We start from the raw sequence: 22846 nt of genomic DNA, 5'->3' as shown, positions 1-22846 counted from the left end.
GAGTCGCGGTTGTGCTAAACTACAGATGATCGCTTTAGGGCACGACTTGCATTCGAGATCAAAAAATCCTTGTTCTCTCCAGCCATTTCCTTTTCATCCCCTCTTTTTGTGTTAGGTTTCCTTCTCTTTCTAGATTGTAAGTTGTGCCCTGAAGCAATCACTTGTAGCTTAGCGCAACCGCGACTCGCTGTCCGAATGAAAGAGTAGCAGGTAGAGATTAAAAGAGGTGGATTTTGTGCGTGGTTAGGGAGGAGTGCCAGAGACCTCTACGGGTGCGATTCGGTCCATTTCCGAATTTTCCGGACGCATGGAGGCACCTGCGGGTGTTGATTGGTGTTAGGGGTGGTTGCCTAATCCATTCTCGCGGGGTCATAGAAAGGTGAGACTTTTGACATTTAACGGTTTTAAAACCAAGCGGTACTAGAGAGCAGTCCTCGGTTGGACGAACGTGACGCAAAACGGTGTCACCACTGTCAGTCCTAAGCGGTTGCGAATCAGGGTTGAAAAGGGATGGGAGTATCAGGGCGCACCAGGGACACTCTGAGCGACACCTACAGAACCGGCTTAGCCCATTTCCGAATTTCTGATTCGTTTTTCGCATCAGATTGTCCTGTACTTTACAAACTACAACCTTGCAACTTTTGTTTTTAACCGGGAGTTGCTTCGAGGGGCATAACTCTGAAACTACTGGACCCATAGCGGGGAGATTTTGCAGAGGTCAAGTCAACACTTTGGGCTATGTCATGTAAAAAATTCAGATTTTTTTGCGCAACTTTTACGAACATGGCGCTACCTCAAATTTTTGTTCCTTTAATTTTGTCCTGTAATTTATATATATTATATATGTTTTTTTCAATAAAACTGTTTATTTGCCCACAAAAAATTCCTGAATTTAGGTAATTATTTAATTAAGATCTCAAGAATAGTGTTATCTTTAACATACCGTTTTTTAATTTTTTTTTGCATTCATTACGACAAAGACAGTATTGCAAACTGATTACTTATTCCGATTATTATGGAATCTTCGAACGGAAATGACTTACATTAGACTTTTAAATATCAATAATTGTTTAATTTTCTGCATTATGTCGACTTTATTCATTAGTTGTACAAATCAAATGCTTTAAAGGTATTATCACTCATTTTCATTGCGACACTAAAGAACAATGTAAGAAAATCGTCCATTTTAGCCTGGGATTTTAAGTAAAAAATCTGAATTTCCACCGATTTTCTATAGATTTTGACCCACTGCATACTGCTATTAATTTTTGAGCAAAGTGAAGGGAACATAACGATTTTTAGACTCATATACGATTTTTACTTTGTCGTAAGGTAAATCGTTACAGAATTTATCGTGAAGACGATATTTATTCAACTTAATTTATTCAGATTCAACTAGGCAAATCTACGTAAATATTTGTTTATATTATATTTATGATATATAGAGAAGAAGGTATTATGGCCACTATTGACAATATGGCCACTATATTATCTCCGTTATTTCCATTATTAGCTGACAAATTCTAGTAATTACTTAATTATGGAATTATTTGTTTAGTAGCCTGCTGTTATGAAGTGACGCTAATATGACAATACACAATACCCAACGTTTGTTATAAAGCATTTTTAGAATTTCAAAACTTTTTTAAGGTACATTTTAATATCAAATCACACATATTTCCTCATTCATTTTAAACGCATTATTACCCAAATGTATATGCACTTTTTTCTTATTTAATATTTTATTTGGTTGTACACATTTTGAGTTATACAATGTTAAACGATGACATATAATTTTTTTAATATAGCCATCTAAGCATGCTGGTAATATGGTCACTTTCAATCGTCTTTAAAGTAAGTCTATCTATCTTTATCTCTCTTCGCAATTATGCTACAGTTTTTTCAAACCTAACAATTTATTTTATATAAATATATAATTTTGTAACAAAATATTGTGACTTTTTTAAACAAAACCATTTTTTTACATTTATTTTTGTGGTGACCATATTACCATCTTTCTATTATGCAATATATACTTTGAGGGGAGTTGGGGTTAGGATGAGTTATTTATTTACACAAAAACAATGTCGAAACCGAGTAGTAATTATTAAATTACAGGATATTTTTTCTTAACTTTTTTTGTAATTATTATAATATAAAATTATTTTTTTAATCATTGTTTATATTAAACAAAATGGAAAATTACATTTAATAACTCTACTGAGTTCTGTAAATACTTCTATAACAATTCCTTGAAATTATGATATTCATAGATGTTATTCAGTACATAATACACAATGTTATTAAATATATAATAACATATATTAAACAGGATATTAACATACGATAACGCGCGTTTAATTATACCGATTCTTAATTAGAATATATATAAACATTTTATAATTATATATATATATATATATATATATATATATATACATACATACAGTAACAGGATAACAAGATAATATAAAATAAAAACACAACAATCCTTAATATTTTTCAGAAAAGGAAATCTTACAGATGTTTCAAATGTTAGTATTATTAAATAAATAAGTCAATTTGATACTGTGATATTACTTTTAAATTTAAGAACTGTGTTGAGACCGAAAATAACGATGCACAATTCGAAGAATTGAAAAATGTATTTAAAAATTATATATGAAATATTATTTCACCACTAACAATAAGATTTTGCTATAACCATATATGAATTTTTTCTCAATTGATTTGAACTGAATTATACAAATTGCGATCTTATTTTAATTATATATACAGTAATGTTTTTATAAAACTGTCATATACATTTTTCTTCTTACATTGATATTAACTTTTTTTTTTATGGTAGATCTTTAAATTTTACGCAAATTAATAAAAACATTTTAATCTTAAATATGACCTATTGAAAACATTACTTTACGGCTTTACAAAGCGTATTTTTTGTGTGTTTCTCACTACACATCCTCGATAAAGATTAAAAGTCCTCTAAACAATTGTTACATTCTCATATCGCTCGATGACAATAGGTTAACTCTAACATATTCATTCCGCGGAACCTGGCATTCAATTTAAACATCGTTAACGTTAAGTGGACGCGCTATCGAGAATCCATTAATATTTACATACATGCAAATAAAACAAGCCTGTGGCCAGTTTTTATTTTTCAGCCGATTTTCGCAACAGTATCCCCTTTTTAATTACTTCGTCTCATTTCAAGTTGCTTATGGAAACGTAAGACGCCCAAGGACAATGTGAGCTATATAAGTTACATGGACGCTTTAACATATGTATCCAAAACGTTATTCGCAGTTTACAGTATTTTTTTCTTATTATTTTTTACTTCTGGGAATCGGTTAAGCAGTTGCTGTCAGAGTGGACTTGAAACAGTTTGCATTCTATTGTATATTTAAGAATTTGAATATTATTGTAGTTATGATGATATAGATTAGCTTTGACTTTAAATCAAGTATTAGACAGTCAATTAGATGCGCGTAACAGGTAAAATTCAAATAATATTACATCAAATGTTAATTATGCAACGAGAATACATGCAAAGTACTCCATTCCGATCTTTAGAGTTTCAATATATTGCCGCCGTTCCAATATATATGATTAAATCAAGCTGTAGACCGAGCACTGAGATATCATTATACAGGCTGCGTTCTGAAATTCACTGTCAGTACTGAAAGTCTATAGTTCATGTTACGTGTACTATACATTTTCAGTGCTGGCAGTAAATTTGGGAACGCAGCCATAGCTTTATTAATTAACAGAATCGCGTGTGCAAAAATTCGCAAATTTACACTTTCATTATGTGGATTGAAAGAAGGAAATTACTAACGGATTTACCTCGAAAAATTTTAAAAACAAAAAGAAAATTAAAGACCATTGTACACAAGACGTAGAAAGAGACTTAGAATATGCGTTGCAATTTACAAATGCAAACGCGAGAGTCAATTAAGGCAACGTTATTAAACTTTTGTTTAGTTATCGCATCCGCATTTGTGACCTAAGAACCCGGGTATTGATTTTTCATAACGCATAATGCATAATGCATAAGTGAATTAATCAATCAGAGGTCTTTATTTCTATCCTAGGGAGGGAAATAGGCGATTCAGATTGACTGATTCTTTTATGCGTTGTACATTATGCGTTATACAAAAGTCTGTGTCCGGGAATTAAGAGCCATCACATACGAAATAACCTTCATGAGCAATAGTATAAGACCGTTGAACTAATCAGTTCCCATAAGCATAAAGTCGCCATATTTATTTACGTAAGATGCGTATTGGCCTAGCGGTCTTATGCTATGCATATGTAGGTTATGCCATTTCGTGTGTGATGGCCTTTAGACCTCTAAGTTTTATGTATTATGCTAGCGCCACACGTGCCAGTGCAGAGAGCGTTTTGTTTTACATTATTATCGATGCGTAAAACTCAGCGTTTTTTTATTTATAATGCTAGCGCTACACTATGCGTGTATTCGCGATTCGTAATTCGTAATTCGCGATTTATCTGACTACTCGACCAGCGAATCAGTGCGAATGACGAATCGCATGATGAATCAACGAATTTTCTCACCACACTGTTTATGAACGTCAGATAAATCGCGAATTACGAATTACAAATCGCGAATACGCGCATAGTGTAGCGCTAGCATTATAAATAAAAAAAACGCTGAGTTTTACGCACCAATAATAATGGTAAAACAAAACGTTCTCTGCACTGACACCCATTTGATTGAATAAAACGAAATTTGATTAATCAATTCAACTGTTATTTGGATATGGGCAAACAAATGTAATTTGTTGATGAAACAAAACAATTTAGTTGAAAAGTTTTGTAATACTAAAATACAACAACGCGCGTTATCAGAATATAAATTACAGTTTTGTTTATGGTCTCGAATTCGAAATTATAAATAAAACTGTCGTGACTTACACTAGAATCAATAGAGTCAAATCAAGCATTAACGCATGCTTGAGATTCGATCACCTATTAGAAATAAAACAAATTTGTACGTTAACTTTTACAATTGCTTTTTTTTCAATTACGTTGCAATTATTATTTTTGCTAACACTTTAATACTAATTTTTGTCCTATTTCACACATAATTCTATCTTCCAATTTCAAGCGATTTAAATTATCCGCGGGATTATGCTCGTTTAGTTTTTAATTCGATCTGAGTTTATAATGAGATTAACGCGTTAGGAAGTACGCCACGTCTCCGTGGGACACGTGGGCCAAGTTCTCTGAGCGAAACAATTTGCGCCACGTTGTCGCGCTGCAAGATCCGTCTTCGCCGACGGATACATCCGTCTCAACCGTCGTTTAATTTTTTTGATATAACAACCGGAGGAGGGCCGGATTTCACAGCGGATATATACGGATGCGTTGGTGTCCGATTGCCGGGCGCGATTTAGGACAACGGTTAATCTTCCGGGAAAGTTTCGTCGTGCCGTTCCGACGTTCACCCAACTTTTCTGACGCTCAACATAGCGAAACGCTCAATCGCGGCTGTCACGTCTTACCGCCAGCGGATCCTTTTTGCTCCCGTTTTCTCGTCTACGCTGCTGTTCCGCGGCGACGACGACGATGACTATGCCAGTCAATCGAAATTTGCGACATAGAGGAGACACCGGAGCTCGCTGGCACAAGAAGCAAAGTTGCCATCACATTTATGTATTTATGGCGAAAGAAACAATGGAAAAGTTATCGCAAAATATCTGTTTTGTGACAAAGGGGTAATTTCTCCTAACAATAAGTTTTAGTTAAATCAAAACAAGTATACTATATATATGGTGAAACAAAAAGAGCAATTTGAAGATAAAGCAAGTAAATGGCTGACTTGCGCAAATAAGTTTGTTCAGAAACGGATCAAAGTAAAAGTACACAAAAGACAGAAAATTATTTTGAAACAAAGTGACGAAAACAACGTTTTGTTAACTGTTGTTTTTATTTAGCTGTTTTTATTTATTACATGTAAGATATTTAGCAAAAATTGTAAAACCAGCAGAAATTTTAAGTCGTCTTTTTATTGAAAATTATAACACTGCAGTAATTAATGAAGACAGTAAGTAATGAAGACTGACCTAAAATTAATATTTTAATTATATATTTATAGATACATTGTTTTTGTATTAAAAATATTTTTAAAACCTTGTAGTATTATATAATTATATTTATAATTGTTACAAGAAAATAAATAATTTTATTGTTAAAATAATAAAAAAAAAGATTATTATTTTAATTTTTTTGCTATGTTGCACCAACTCAAAAAGTTGAAAAAATTTGAAAGTAATAAGATATAAAAATAATATAAAAAGAATATTCCGTAAAAGCTTGGTAATTAAACCTCGAAAGGAATACATTAAAAAAGTCATTTCATAATTTTATTTCTTTTTCAATCGGGTTTTTATTTAAAATTAATAAAAAATATTTTTTGTGTCCTTTGTCAATAAGTAATCTATGATGTTAGATTATATTAAACTACAGTAGAAAAAAATAAAAACTAAAAATGACATTTTTTGCGATAACTCAGAAAATAATAGTTAGAGAATAAAAATTTTGAGGAAAATTTTTTTCAGTCAGGAAATGTCAAGCTAAATGTTATTTTGATAATCGCCGGGGGCACATTTGGTATGCCTATTTGACTATTGCTTTTGTAACGAGTATAGTTTAAGACAATTATTAAGAAAATATTCTTTATTAAAGATAAAATGTCAATACTCACTAGAAAAAAGAAAGTATAAAAATTGAGTTTCTTGGCAGTATTTTTCTATGTGGGCAATGCAGCATGTTGATATTTCATTTATCTAAAAAAAAAAATCGTATCATATATCGAATCGTTCACAGCACGAAAATGTAGAAAAAGCTTTTATCTTATTAGTACAGTTTAATCATAATAATTGGTTGTTTAAAAAGTCAATAAGTACGTAATTGTAAAAACTATGTCAACGAGAGTTGGTTTCCCCCGTCCGACGTGCGACATTCATACATTTGGGCACAGAAAGCGCCGGAAGCTCTCGTCGAAGATAGCAAACGACTAAAACGACTCGTAACTTAAGTTACGTATGTTTACGATCGTAGGGAAGATGTGACTTCGCTACGGGCTATAAACCCCCGCTGCTGATCGTTCCGATCGATATTTTCGTCACAAGCACGTAGCGTGGGCATATCTTCGGCGAGGTCGATTTATTTTGATAAGGCCGCCCTCGGTTTACCTCGTCGGCGCCGTGTAACTTTATGAAATTACGACTCGGAAGAGAACAGAGGTGGGTAAACGCGGTTCACTGGCTCGCCAATTAACTTACACGTGGTCGTTCGCCGGAAGATTCTGAGAATCAATTTCTTATCATTAAAAATAGAACCAATCCGCTGTTACTGAAAGAAATATATGTGTAGTTTACGAGATATTTAACCCGGAGCATTCTCTGAGTGGAGGCGGCTAAAACTGTTTCGGACGGACTCGACTACGGATTAGAGTAGATTTCTTTTTGTATACTGCTGTTTTCACGCGGAATAATTAACACCATGATCTATTCTCAATCACTGAGGGTGACTAAAGTGAAGTCAAGCTGAAACGTCGGCACAGTTTACCCCCACAACTGCTGCCCAATAAGCGTTTTGAAAAAGTGGTACTTTGTCTCGGCAGAGACAGCAATCCATTGGGCAAAAGAAGAAGAAGAAGAAGCTGAAACGTCCGCAAAATTATTTTGGCAGGTTATAGCAACACATTTTAACACAAGTCGCTAATTTTCTTACGCACCGATCACTGCGTCTGACCTCTCACATGGCCGATTTACCATTAATTTCATTGTTGAATAATTAGAAGCTCTTAACAATTTGCATTAATTACTTTTATAACTCCATTTTTATTACTTAAAAAGGTCTAGAAAGAGAATTCACTCCATAGGGGACTTTTATTTCCTGGCAAAGGTTCCAAAGATAAAGATAAAGTGTCCGCGCGAAGTTAAATCCATCACCTAACACAAGCTTAGCGCCGTAACGTCCGTCCGCGCGCCATTATTCGCGCCTGCGTGTCCCCACCTCATGATAATAAGGGACAAACGACGTTACATAATATTTTTCATCCAACTTCGCCTCTGTATGAGGCGCTGTAAAACGAATCCTACCCCGGAGTTTGTAAACCTGCATACACCGCCAATAACGGAGTAAATTGAGCGCCGTAAACGCGGCGAGCGTCATTGTCGTCGTCGTTGTCGTCGTCTGCGGCGTCGACGACGGCGGGCGTCCCGGAATCCCGGATATGGATAACGATTTAATTTCTTTCGCACACCGGAGTGTCTATTCCCGGCGGAAGGCCTCGCATTCGCGGAGAGCTCCCCAGGGGCGTCGCGCAGTAAAAAGGATAACGAGGGCCCGGCGGCGCGGAGGAGAATGCACTTTGTATGCAAACGCACGGCGAGGACAGTCGTTAATTCCCAAGCACCGAACGAACCGAGCGTGCGGCTCGTCTCTCTCTCTCTCTCTCTCTCTCTCACTCCTTAGATAACCCCTCGTTATGTCGAATGACTAGTTAAAACTTCTCTCCAGAGCCGCCGACGAGAGTGCAACTCAAATCCTACGGAGTGGTCGCGCTCCGACGCACGAATGCATCATGCACCGACTCGTTAACGACGATCTTCTCTCTCGTCGTCGTCGTCGTCGTCGGGGGGCAAGTCGATTATGTATTTTTGTGCGCGACATTGGAAAGAGAGAAAGAAAATTACTTTCTAGCGGTCCCACGTGCGTTATTCCAACCAGCGGGAGGATCTATCCCCGTAAGCTTCCCCGTTGTCCCTTCGAATCGTCTCGTACATTTTTAATCGAACGAGTCGCGTCGTCGTCGGTGGACCGGTTGCATAGGAGAGATGTTTCTGCAGACAAACGCGACGGGGAAAGAAAAAGAGTTATTGTGTAATTCCCCTCGCGCGCGTCTATCATCTAAGGACGGTTCCTTCGGATGCTCGGAATATCGAGCGATATGCACGGCGATACTCGACGGTATTTCCCCGGAGATGCGTGTCTAGGACACATGCGAATTAAATCTCTCTATGTCGCGCGGTATAGGGAAAAGGGGGATGAGATGACAAATTGATGATTTAAGCTAATAACAAGTAATAAACAGATGCTCAACTCATTAGAGATTTTAAATGATAATAAATAATCTCTTATAGTTTGACTTCAATTTGTCAATAATAATATAATAAGAAAATTGATATAAATAACAAACAATTGAAATGTTATTTAAATATTTCATAAGTCATTAAAGCAATCAAATTTCAAAATATTCTGAGTATTAACAATTTAATATTTCAATGAAGAATTTTAAGATTTATTTCAAAAAATTAAAGTAAAATCACAATTCTATAATATTTCATTCATTAGTTTAACTTTTTCTAAAGAAAATAAAATTTTCTTTAGAAGAGCATACATTTTTTCTTTGAATATATATGTTAATAATAAATATATATGAAAATTTTTTTCAAATTTGTAATAAATAAATTTTAAGATCAAAAATATTTTTGTTAAATATAATTGTACACAAATTTATTTTAACAGTATTAGTTGTTTTAAGTAAATTATATTTTAAGCCTGTTATCAGAAAGAAAATATTTTTTGTAAAGATATCTGTTTAAAAGAAGAAAGAGTAAAATTGAGTAACTACTTTTCTTAGTACAAATGATATTTCTTTACTTGTAGAATTATATGATAGAAATATGGTAAATAAAAAATTATCCGCATCTCTATTACATTACTGAGGTGACCGGACGCACTGCTCCACACATCACAAAAAAAACAAATCACTGCACGCTGCTCTTCCTTGATACGAATTACAAGTGGGGCAGCCATTGTTTATCACATCGCAAGCATGAATGAAATGACATGAAAAGTTCAAACATGCACAGAAGAGAACTGCAGGGACAGTGTTCTCATACGGAAATGTATATGGGGCAGTGCGCCCGGTCACATCAGTAATATAAAAGGAATACGGATAATTTTTTATTCATCCTACAAGTATGAGAAAACATCTTTTTGAGCCTTGCTAATGCTCTCGAGTTTGGATAGTTTTACTTTTAAACCTTGAGTAATATTTTATAAATTTATTTAAAAAAAACCAAAAATTGTATATAGAATTAAGAATTAAGGTACTTTATTTTTGTTGTCTTTTGTTTTATTATTCTTGGATTGCTAAAGATTATTTATTAAAAAGAGCTTATCAATACTTATTAATTGTGTCATAAATAAAACTGAAGAGATAATTAAAAATGTCTTTATAAAATAAAATTTAATTGAATTTAAAAAATTATATCCAAATGATTTATGTCGACTTCCGAAATCGTCCCGCAACTCTTCGTATCGCTAATAACTCGTGTCACTGCGCGAGATATGCAATTTATCTGTCTAAAAAGAAAAAAAAAGGAATCTCGGACAAACGTGTCCCCTTTATAATCTGTTAGCTTTGTCCATGTCGTCTGATATAAGCAGCGATTAAAGGGACGACGGTAAATCTCGAGGCATCTCGGCGTGAACACATCGATAATGTTCCGAGGGCCCTTTTTTTCGTTGTCCTCGGGCTACGATATTACCGCGGCACAGTTTATTACCGGGTGTGCAATATTGCAGCACTCACCCTCGTTTCTCCCGCTACAATTTCCAGTCGTTATGAATTTCCAACAGCGACCGGGTCGCCGTCCCGGTTTCAACGCCCAACCCTTTCTCGTTTCAACAGGTCTCCACCTGTATCTCTACGAATTATTGCACTAATAAACTACAGATAAAAATTACAAATTCTATGGATTCTTCTAACGTTTAACGAGAGTGTCAACGAATCTATCCGTCATCGGTTTGACCCTGTGTGTCTGCAACAGATCATAGTTATCACAAGGTTCTATTGTGCCGTAGCGAAATTTAATTCCAAGCTAAGATTAGCGGAGATCCTGGAGGGCGTCTAATAACTATTGTTCGGGAATATCTACCTGGAGCAGTTTATTAACTCGAGAATGAATGCAGCGGCTGCACTCGACGGAGATGCGAGTAAGATATAGGACGCATCGGGCGTCTGTAGAAGTAATGGGAACTTCGTATTACGTGCGTTTTTCAACAGGTGGTGTGTACACGGCGCAGAGGCGCGATGAGTACGTATCTGCTAACTGCAGAAGGAAAACACTCCGCTAAATTCAAAGTATGACTTCTGCTGCGCTTCCTCGGATTAAACATATTTTTTAATAAATGCTATAAATAATTATTCACAGCATATGTTACATTATTTATTATTTAGTTTTGGATTTCTTATCAGAGTAGGAGAGATCGGGATGAAATAATCGTCAAAAAGCTCAATATCAGTATGTCGTAGGATTTTCTCTTTTTTATATTATATATCAGGAATTTGTCAAAATATGAGTCAAAATATGAGTCACGAAAAATTTTTTAAAGGTAGGAATTGAATTAATTCAAAATAAACTATACAATTATTAAGTTTTTTGTTTTTGAAAATAATTCGCGTCAATGCGACATCCAAAATAAAAATAGAAATAGAAAATAAACGCATTATCTTGATATTACTGACAATGAATGAGGTCTGCTTGAGAGAAATGGATTATAAAATTATATTTAATAAGAAAGTAAAAAGTACAATAGAAGGAGTAAAATAATATAAATAAATAATATAATTCTCCTTTTTATAATCTTTAAACTTAAAGCTACTTAGATCATGAATGTTTGCTGTTTTAACAAATCGATTATGATTCATATAATTTTGAAAAATCCTGCTTTAGATTACTGATGTAGTATTAATTTATTGTGCAAAATAGTTTGTACCAAAACCATCGTGCATATTACATAATTACTTTTAAGAAAATAAAATTTATGAGTAAATATATTTCCTATCTCTTCTTTTATTTCTTTTTGTTAGTTTATTAGTAGGCGTAATTTCTTTGATCCCTGTAATCGTAGAAAATAAATGTCTTTAATTATTTTTACTGTATTTAATTAATCATTGCTGTAATAAAGTTTGTGAATATAAGTATAAGGTAGATTGACCCAATTGAGGTGAGATTAGTGACAGCCAATTTTATCCTCTTTGAATCAATATGTCTTGAACTGTTATTTAGGGATTATGTTTACGAATACAGTATTTTTTGTTTTTTTCATTTTTCATCAAAATTATGGAATGAAAACAAAAAGGATGATGGATTAAAATAAAATTCTACTTGACATTATTTTTAAAGCTCTCAGGGTCGTGAAAATACATAAATTATCTCTCCAATAAATCATTTTAGAATTTAATATAAATTACTGTCGTTACTGCAAAAAGACTTTCCATTACAAATTTCCATGACAACCAATTCCAAGTATGCAACAAATTATTACATTTTCCCTTTTTATTAAAAGTTAAGTAACTTATTTTTATATACAATATAATTTAAACTAATAAAAATTTTTTTAAATATTTACCCCTTCGAAGTAGATTAATTTTTTCTGTTTATATTAAAAAATAGAGTAGAATAGAAATAAAATGCGTCACAATAGTTACACACTGCACTTTAACATTATGATATCGTTGTGATACTAAGCTTGAAAGGGTTAAGGAATGTACTTTAATATATAGTACATCTGTAAGAAAAAATTACATCTTTCTTTCACTTTTTTTAAAAATAATTATTCAAAACTGACAACCAGTCTATTCACAACTGTAGACAATTTTTGTAGGAGAATTTTAATGCGACTTAATACAATTAAGTATTTCTACATTAATTGATAAAAAATAAACTTGGTTGCAATTTGGCCTCGATTTTGTTTGATGTAGATGTGGGTTCAGCCAGTCTTGGCCTTCATCCGGGAATAACATCTGGACATGTGTCGTGCCGTTGTCATTTGTGTAAGAAAATGTTTTCTTCTTTCTTATATCATTTCGAACGCGAGACATTGATATTCCATAGATAACACCCGGCGATGTGACACGAGTAAGGATATACCAACATAGGAGGGGGGGTCATCCTATTTTCGAAATTCGTTCACCCCGATCGGCCGCGAGTCATTCGAGCCACGCGTGTACCGTAGCTCTCTCGGCATGATAAACGACGCGTTTAACGATCTGCGCGAAAACAGCCGCTTTTATGGAGTTAAAGTGGCCGTTCAGGTGCGCGACGTCCCGTCGTAGCGTATAGTTGCACCACCGCCGCGGGGATGTTGACAAATGGACGCTACAGCTGGCTTCTCCCTCAGGATTTCGATAAATTAAACATGCCGGGAGGACGCGATTTGTAAAATGTCGCCGCGAGATGCTGGGCGACAACGTCGCCCCGGCTAGACATCGCGACATTTTTCTTTACTATTCCTGTATTTGTCGACACATACACATACACACACACACACACATTCTCGTATGAGAATAGATGCAAAATATTAACTTCAGACAATGATGAGCATCTTGTATATGAGCATGGTATCTACCAGTGGTGAGAATTTCATTATGTAAGTAATTTGAATGTGATTATAAACGAAGTGACGTTAATTGCGTAGACTGAATGATCTTTACGATTCACTCGAGATGCTCGTAAAAGATATCAAACTATGACACGTTGTTGACTTCATGATGCAAAGAGCGCGGAGAGATGCAAAGGAAAAGGAAAGAGAGATTATTTACGTGTTTTATGTTATGTACATATTCGTTCCAATGTTAATTAAAAAAAAAAAAAAAAAACGTAGAACACTAATTTTCAAAATAATAAAAAAGTTATTAAAAACTTATTAAAAAATTGCCGTTTTATATTTTATTTAAAATTAATGTAAACAATTTTACGATTTTCTACTTGGAGTAAAAATTATTTCAATAAGAAATAAAAATATGCTTTAACAGAAATACATTAAAAAGAAAAACAAATCTGAATTTCTTATATACGGTAAATAAACTATTATACATATGTTAAATAATACTTTATGATAAATAAACTATGTACGTACATGAAAGTTGTGTTTATAAATTCCATTTTTTATTCCATTTTTATTAAATAACATATTTTTATGATCTATTTTATTTGTTATTATTTTTTATTGTTATAATACTAAAATTTAATAAATAATAGTAATAATCTAAATTTTCTTTATACAAGTATTTTAACTATTTAACGTGATTTAAATTTTATTGTGACGCAGAGATTAATAAAAACAAACAATACTTATTTATTTATTTATTTATTTATTCATAAAACTAAGGTAAAAAATGGCAATAATATTTGGCATAAATTACTTTACCTACACACTAGGTACGTTATATATTGTTTAATATTCCTTATCACGTAGTATTATATTTATATATAGTTTATTTAGAGTCTAAATATAAACATTTGTAATATATCCTTAGTGTAAAAAATGAATCCGGTTAGAACTTGTCCATTCAGCATTTATGTAATCAAATAGAATAATCGCGCATTGTTTGCAAAGTTTGAATACTTGATTTTATCAATGATTCAAGTAATATAGATATCATCACTGAATATAGGTAGTCTGTACGACTCACTCGAGATGCTTATAAGAGATATCAAACATAAAAGATAATACTGGCGCTTTCATCAGATGTAAAGGAAAGGGAAAGAGTTTTATCCACATTTTATATCACATAAATCAGTGATACAGCTGTTTCAGAAAGGGGGAAGAGGATGGAGACAAAATAATCCGCATTTCATGAGAGTTCGCCGACCTTTGTTTCGCACGTGAGAGGCATCCGCGCTAAATGTGCGCCTTAGGATTTACTTCCGTCCGGTGGATTTTTACCAATCGGGAATCTGTCACTTCTCTCGCGCCCCTTCCTCGTGTCGGCGTGCCGGTGGACGAGGGCGAGCAAGAAAACGCCGGGGAATCAACGTGATAGGGTTTGGTAAACGAACCGTGACCCGAAAACGGGTCACTGACACATTAATTCCAGCCGCAGCGTCTGCGTGCGTTAACGAGCGTCGACGCCCACCAACATCCGTCTTCCAGAAAAATGGAATTCGCGGATCAGCCGCGATGCTTTCCGGTAATTCAGGCGGGACGGTCATTTTGATGCTGCTTCCTCCCGTCTAACTAAACTCTGAGCTAAAACTATGTTCTTCGTACGTGACAAAAAATAAATGACTACAGCTTGAAAGCCTACATCAGATTATTGAAGACTGAGATTGCGTGTTTGAGATTAGATTCTGATCAATTAGAAAAAAAAACAGAGATTAAAGTTACAGATTAAAAGTAGAGGTCAATCTAGTTTCTCATTTTTCAATTGCAATATTAACTAATGTCTTTGATAATTTTTTGGTCAAGTAATGATAAATACTTGATATTTGTATGGTGAGAAATGTTGTACAGTAATGTAATTAGTTTATATTTTGTTAATATAATTATCCACAAAGCAATATTATTGTGTTAAGACTTTCTACAACACATACCTTTCTCTCTTAAAGAAAGAATTTGTCTATACAGAAAAAACTGACTTTTAAATTAAAATTTATGTATTTAAATTAATGCAATCATCGTTTCATATATCTAAGCAACAATATGTAATTTTCTTAGACAAATTTGAAGATCTTAAATTTTAAAATATTATAGTCTTATTTCCATACTATAAGTGTTATTTCAAGAATATAATATAATTGTTTTATTACCTTAGATAATTTTATTCTAAGCAATTATAATCTTCGATTTGAACATGAGACAATAATTTTCTATTCAAGAAAATTATTCTTAAATAACAACAATTATTTTTGGGAGGGTTAAATTATATAAAATTTTAAAATAAATGTTCATTCAAGTAAATCTTTTCGATTTAACACAATATAATTTCATTTCAAGATTTCCGTTTTGAAAGTAAAGATATTGTCAAAGCAATAATATTCTTTTTTTTCTATGTACGTACGACGATGATTTTTATGCATGCGTTTCCTTTTATTCCGGTAATTGTTAATAAGAAAGCAGCAACATCAATATTATGTTTCTTTTAGCTTATATTTATGCGATTTATTTCTTAAATAAAAATGATCATCATAATATCGATTGCAATGCATGATTGCAGATCATAATAATAGTGAGATTGGACAATCTTACGTCTTTAACCGATAATCTTCAATGCGTATCTGATACGGGCTTAAGGCTTATTACGCTGACTCGTTACATTAGGTTACATCGCATTATTACGTCAATGCGATGAAGAAAGAAAACTTTACGGATGCGAAAGGTTCAAAGCATATAAATTACGAGGCAATAATTCTTGCATAATTTTCGATTTTAAAAGTACTTCTGTTACTGCAATTTCAACCAATAAAGAGAGAGAACGGAACAATTTGTATACTGCAAAAGTTTAATTTCGTAACTCCGTTCTTCTTCGCACGTAAATAACGATGGTTTTAAGGCTTATTAGGATTATTACATTAGATTACATCGCATTATATATTAATGCGATGGAGAAAGAAAGCCTCGCGCACGTAAAAAGTCAAAGCATGTAAACTATGTAAAGGAATAATTATTACGCAATTTCTCGATTTTAGAAACATTTCTGATACTTTAATTTCAATTAAGAGAGAATGCAGCAATTTATATATCGCATTTCGGCGGTATACAAATTTCCGCACAAGTTTAGTTTTTCTCGATAAACCAATATTTGATATTACATAAACAAATAATGTTGTAACACTATCTGGATTGCAGAATTTTACTCGAGTACTCGTCATTGTTTTGCCAAAGTAGATACTTACGTTGCGATAAATGCTTGATACGTGCGTATATATAATGTACGTACGCGTGTTTATTCGCGGGCAGGTTTGCATTTGCGGAATTCCGTTCACGCGTCAAGGGAGTAATTTCAGGAAAGCGACGAAAGCGAAGGGAAGGTCGAGAGTAGTAAGACCCCGCTCACTCACCGATACGCGAAGAGATCGAGAGACCCATTGAAATCTAACTGGTTCTTCGCGACTGTTACTAACGGACGAAAGACGACGAGAGATCGTAATTTAAATGGAAAGATGCAATTTCGCCTTAATGCGCGACGGCACTGACGTAAAAGTTTTACGAGCCTCTCCGCGACTCGTAGCGGAAGCCGGGCGGAAAACTCGACTTTCATTCGCGCGGCATTAGCCAATTGCCGATCCTCACGACTTTCATACTCCGACGAGCGTGTACCGCACGCTTTAATAAACTTTCGGGAAGGAAGGAAGGAACTTTTCTCTCGCAATTAAAGTGACTGCCGCTCTACGGGGAGACGAAGGCGCCTTAGGGAAGGCTCTACGGGGCGGCTACGGAACGTGAGACCCGCGGGGTCGGTTGGTAACGGAGGCAGCGGCTGGTAAGGGGTTGAAACTACCCTTCCCGTTCACTGCTCGGTTATCATCGACCAAAGAAAGCTTACCAGCCAGGCCCGTCGAGCTTATCGGCAGCTGAAAGCCTCGAGGTCGACAGGCTAACTGTGATGTCGGTGATTGCGACAAAGCAAGGGTTGATAAAACTGTCTTGGCTGAAGTGCGCTCGTTGCATACTGATTGAGGATAATTCAGAAATAATTAAACTGAAATTAATGCGCATCTTTTATTCGCCTTGTATAATTATCGAGCGATATTTTAACGCTAAATAACTAAAGGCTTCGTCAATTTTATACAAAGTAAGAGTAATTGTTTTAAATGTAAACAGTTTTTCTGAATCCAAGAAATGTTCTTTTTATCGCACTTTGGAATATGTGCGCCATCCAATTTGCAGCCGCACGAGGCAGCAAAGGACAGGAACGTCTAATTGCGCTTAGGAAATTCCGCGAAGCAAAACGGTAAATACGGGCGTTAATTGGTTTCAATGAACGGTAAAAGCGTAATAGGAGACGAAGCGGCAACTAGCGGCGCGGCCGACCGCGTACGAAAACAGAAAATCAATGGAGATTGGCAAAAGGCGCGTATTCGATTAATGTCCGGGCGAGCTTCGATTTTCGATTGAAACGCGCGGAGAGTAAAAAAAAGAATATCGCGCGCGCGTTCGCCCGGTGCTAAGTGGCCGATTAACGACTGTAAACCGAAATACAATTCCGCACAGTGACACTTTAGAGCCGAGGGGAAGAATTCAGATGGAAGACATTAACAATTTTATGCGACTAGGAACTGGCGGGTATCAAATGCCCGACGGGTATAAAACGATGGGTAACGGCTAAGAACACTCGGGGCTCTCGTAATAGATCCTGAAGAATGATTTAATCCTATTTCCGCGTCGTTCCGCACGACGCGGTCCCGTGGAGGCGGAATGAAAAAATTCCACCCGCGCGGTGACAGAGAATATTCAGGGAAGTTGCGAGAATGATTAAGTGAATCGCGCGCAACGTCCCGCCCGCTGCTCTGGATTTATGAAATCAAGTTAACTCGGTCTCGGTGCCTTTGCCTCTTACTTCCCCCCCGCCCCGCCCCTTCTCAACCGCGAGTTCGACTCTCCCCGCCTTTTTTTTCTCTTCTGTTGCAGGTTATTCCGCGGCGGCGCTTCTCGCGATCCTCTTCTGCATCCCCTTCGCGCTGAGGGTGCTCATCCACAAGGAGACCGGTGGATGGACCAGCTGGCTGCAGGCCTTCTATCACGCTCATCTCGAGCTCTTCCTCGGGAACGGCTGCCTGGGTACGGCGAAATTGCTGCCGACGCGACGAAGAATTCCGTGGAACGTGCCGCAAAATTCCACCCCGCGAATAGTTCAATAAACTTGCTCCCTTTTCCTCTCCCCTCCCCCTCTTTAAAAAGTCTGAGCACACAAAATAATGCAATAACACAATCGATATGCACTCAACGTAAAATCGATATATTGATTTATGTGAGATGCTCATTAGTCCAGCGGTCTTGTACTATTTTTGCGTTGGATTATACGTTTTGTGTATTATAATCCTTTTTACAACTCTTTTTGTAACTTATTAATTTATATTATATGCATATTCAATCGCTATTTTAAATTATTCTTACAAATATACACATTTAAAGTAATATTAAAGGAAAGCATTTACTTAACGTTAATTTTATATTTTTATTGTAATTAAAAAAATGTTTTAATGTTTCTCTTATTTATTTAATGTTTAGCTTACAATTTTGATTGTTACTGTTTCAGTATTCTTTACCAATTTCTTTCATTTTCCTTTTACTTAACACCTTTATCTTTTAAAGGGCAAATTTACCTTAAAATATGAATAAACGTCTTTATCTATTAATACTCTTCTCTCTTTTTTCTTTTAGTTGTCCGCTCGCTCACTCTTGCACTTCTTATCCCTCGTTAACACGATTCTCGCGTAAACTGATACAATCCTCGCGACGGAGGAGAGGGAGGAATAAATTTATTTGCGTTATCTGCTCTCTGCTCCCTTTTCCGCGCGCCGAAAGAAATAGAGGATCGCCCGCTGCGGAAAACTTTTGCTTCTCCGCGTGTATCTCGCAACCTTGTAAGTTGCGGCGATCACGGCGATTAGAAGTTCGTCCCGGTTCAAAGAAAGAGAATTGGAGAAAATGGGGCGGAAGAGGGGAAAAAGATTAAAATGTCGTGGATATGACGAAAGTGTGTTGCAAAAGTTTTTTTTACGGCCGACACTGTTGTATAATATCGCGTGCGCGCAAAACGCACAAGTGCCTACGTGACGGGGAGTGCTTTTAAGGCTTACTCAATATAGCACTATATTCGAGAGATATAGGGGTTAATCGTATGCACAGGGGTTGGAGTAATGATGCTTCTGGCATTGACAGTGGAGCGTTACGTAAGCGTCTGTCACCCTGGACAACACACGCGGCCACTCTGCGGACCACCTCACCTAACAGTGGTGCTCATCCCACTGGCTACATTTCTCGTTTATCTGCCGGTCGTATTTCGAGGTGAAATTACAACCTGCCTGCTGGCGCCCGACGGTCCCCTGATCTACCAGAGGAGAGACAATCAGCCGTTTCTCGACTCGTGGTACTATCAGGTAATGTTCATGTTTCCTTTTCCCTCGATATGTTCCTTTTTCTGCTCTTTCCTTCCAGCAACAACTTTGAAACGTTTTACTTTGTGTGCTAATGCATTAATTACACTAATTTAGAAATTTTACAGTAATTTTAATGCAAAAAAAGAAACAATTTGTTAAAAATGTCTTTATGCTGACTTCAAATCTGTCGTTCTTAAAAATATCACGTAGAATTGTTGCTTTAGTTTATTTGCGTAAAAATATCGAGAAAAATTTTTAAGACTAATGTAAATTATTTTTTTTACGTTTGTGTGTAATTGTTGAAAAAAATCTCATAATCACAGAATTACTTAAATGTACCTATTTACATAATTTTTCATATAAAAAACAAACACTTATTATTACTGATTATTTCCTAGTTTCACCAAAACTTTACTATATGTTGGAAAAACGTTTTTCCTTATATCTTAAAAACTAACGGAATCATTTTGATGGCAGATTTTCTACGTCAAAAATTAAAAGGTTTTTTTTACACTCTTGCACAAAACCTTTGTAAATTATCTAATTAATATCTAATACAATTAATGCTGCGTTGTATAGAATGTGTTCCATTGATCTAAATTCATAGAAGTATCCAACGTCCAAAAAGGGATCTGACATTTAGATTAAGGTCAGCATTTCTAGAACGTTCAGTGTATTTAGTTATATTCTGTTATGAGAGCTTAAAACGAGCCGTACCATATTTAACTGGAAATTCTAATTTTAACGGGCCCTTACGTGTGTATGTGACGCAAACGTAACATTTCAGGTTTACAAGGTGGTGCTGGAAGTTGTTTTTAAAGTGGCGCCGACGATCCTCCTCGCCGGATTCAATCTGAGAATAATGATAGTGTACAGAAGGTCCTGCGAGCGGCGCCGGCGGATGACCTTATCGAGAACCGTCAGCAGCGACGAGGATCCGAGAACTTTCGCCGAGGAGCGGAGGCTCATTCTCCTGTTAGGCAGCACCAGCATCCTCTTCCTAGTCTGCGTCAGTCCCATGGTTATCTTGAACGTCACACTCAGCGAGAGTAATCTCAACAATTATCCTTACCAGGTAAGGAGAACGAAATGTTTACATTACATATATCGCCCGCCTCACGTGCCGAACGTGAACAATTACCGGCCGGATATTCAACCCTTGCGATTCAATGTGAATCAACAGAGCGGAGCTGAATTCCAAATTGAAAGTTAATTTACGAAAACAACTCCGCGCCCTTCCGCCGACCCATTTTTTTACCCTCGTCGTTTTATTGCCTTGCGAGCGAATGCTTGAACGAAATTTACTTTTCCCCGCCTTGCACTCTCTGAATAATTGATTTAATTATACCGGCACATCCTCCCACCTCCCTCCCTCCCTCCCTCCCTCTCTCCCACCCTTCCTCCCACCCCTCGCGCGCCTAATACGCGACTTCATCAATTATGAATCCGTCCATTAATTCGCCGTGTTCGGTTGCAGGTGTTCCGAGCGCTGGCCAATCTGCTGGAAGTGATCAATTACTCGATCACGTTCTACATTTATTGCCTCTTTTCCGAAGACTTTCGAAACACTCTAATTCGTACTCTGCAGTGGCCGTGGGTCAAGAGCGACCAGGGCGGCAGGAGCCTGCCTATGAAACGCTCGCCGATCCCGAGGCCGACGACGACGACGACGACGACGACGACCCCGCCGACCACCACCGTCGCCACCCCCGGACATCTGACGCGCGCCAGCGTTTAACGCGGATCCTTTGCCGTCGATCCTCTGGCGTCGACCGCCGGAACAGAGGGACTAGAGTCTAGCGCGAGAGCGGGGGGAAAAAAAAAAAACTTTATAAAATGGAGCGACGCGCGAGACAGCGTGCAATTGTCGCGCGGGACAATCGCGCGTGTACAAACGTTTGCACGACGGTGATAATGGAGGATTGATTAAACACGGTCGATCGTCGATTTCTCTCTTGGTTTCATTTTATTTCCCACAAACGACTGCGGCGAATTGCGGACGTCGATTTTCAGCATTCTTCCAGCATTTCCGGCGAATCTTCCGATTACTTACGGGTCCCCTGTCCACGAGGAAGGTATTCGAGCTATGTGTATTCTCTGCGTACCCGGTGAACTCCGGAATAGTTGCCAGGGTGTACGTCCATTTACGAAACATTCCTGCGTACTAGCGCTGCTTAAAGCCGGGCGTGTCCTGCACCGGCTGTGTCGTTGCTACTGCCGCTGCTGCAAATTTGAACGTTTGACCATTCCGGGGGTTACCGGGGGGTCAAATCGACCGACCTGATTAAATTGCCGATATCCCATTATCATTCCCCGTCGAACGATGCGCTCGAGAGAGAGAGAGAGAGAGAGAGACCGTGAGTGCTGAAATCGATTTTGCGAAATAACGACGAAAGCGTGTAAAGACGAGGAATTTTGTGTAAGCGCCATCGCCGGCTGCCCCGCAGGACTCCTTCGTGCTCCGAAGTACAAGCTGGAAAAGTTTCTAACGTTGTCGACCAAGTTTGCGTGAAGACGGGAGTTGTGCAGGGAGCGAGGAGAGAGAGAGAGAGAAAGAGAGAGAGAGAGAGAGAGATGCAGACGAATAACCGTTGGCGGAGAAGAAGCGGGAGTCGCTGCAATGCGTCCATTGCGACGCAAGAGAAGAATTTATCAGAATTCGCCACGGAGACGTGGCGACAAGACTTGTGCATCGGGTCGCGCGAGCAATCGCCGTCGCGCTCGTTGTAAATTAAACGAGAGGGAGCGCTCGCCGGCCGGTTGAAGCCGGGGAGGGTGAGGGAGCAGGAGAAGGAGGGAAAAGTCGAAATGCGTCGAGTACCTGATCGTACAAAGGAACCTTTCCCGCGAGGATCTCCACGGAGGATCGCCGAGGCGAAATCGAGATGGAGAAACGGGAGCGCGAGTTAATT

At 36.9% G+C, this 22846-nt stretch overlaps 1 protein-coding gene across 2 annotated transcripts in view; it reads left to right on the top strand.

Moving 5' to 3' along the window:
* Nucleotides 1–21879, top strand: part of LOC105830976 (probable G-protein coupled receptor B0563.6) — a 107956-nt gene extending 86077 nt beyond the window's left edge. For both annotated transcript variants that reach the window (XM_036283844.1, XM_036283840.1), the window contains exons 3-6: nt 18463–18612; nt 19684–19934; nt 20722–21009; nt 21412–21879. In XM_036283844.1, the coding sequence (XP_036139737.1) occupies nt 18463–18612; nt 19684–19934; nt 20722–21009; nt 21412–21672 (950 nt within the window). In that variant the 3' untranslated portion in view covers nt 21673–21879. The remainder of the gene's footprint in view (nt 1–18462; nt 18613–19683; nt 19935–20721; nt 21010–21411) is intronic.
* Nucleotides 21880–22846: the final 967 nt, after the last annotated feature.

This window comes from Monomorium pharaonis, chromosome 1 (assembly GCF_013373865.1).
Source record: "Monomorium pharaonis isolate MP-MQ-018 chromosome 1, ASM1337386v2, whole genome shotgun sequence".
Lineage (NCBI taxonomy): Eukaryota > Metazoa > Arthropoda > Insecta > Hymenoptera > Formicidae > Monomorium > Monomorium pharaonis.
Note: the sequence above shows the minus strand (reverse complement) of the source record. Positions and strands in the feature narration are given on the sequence as shown.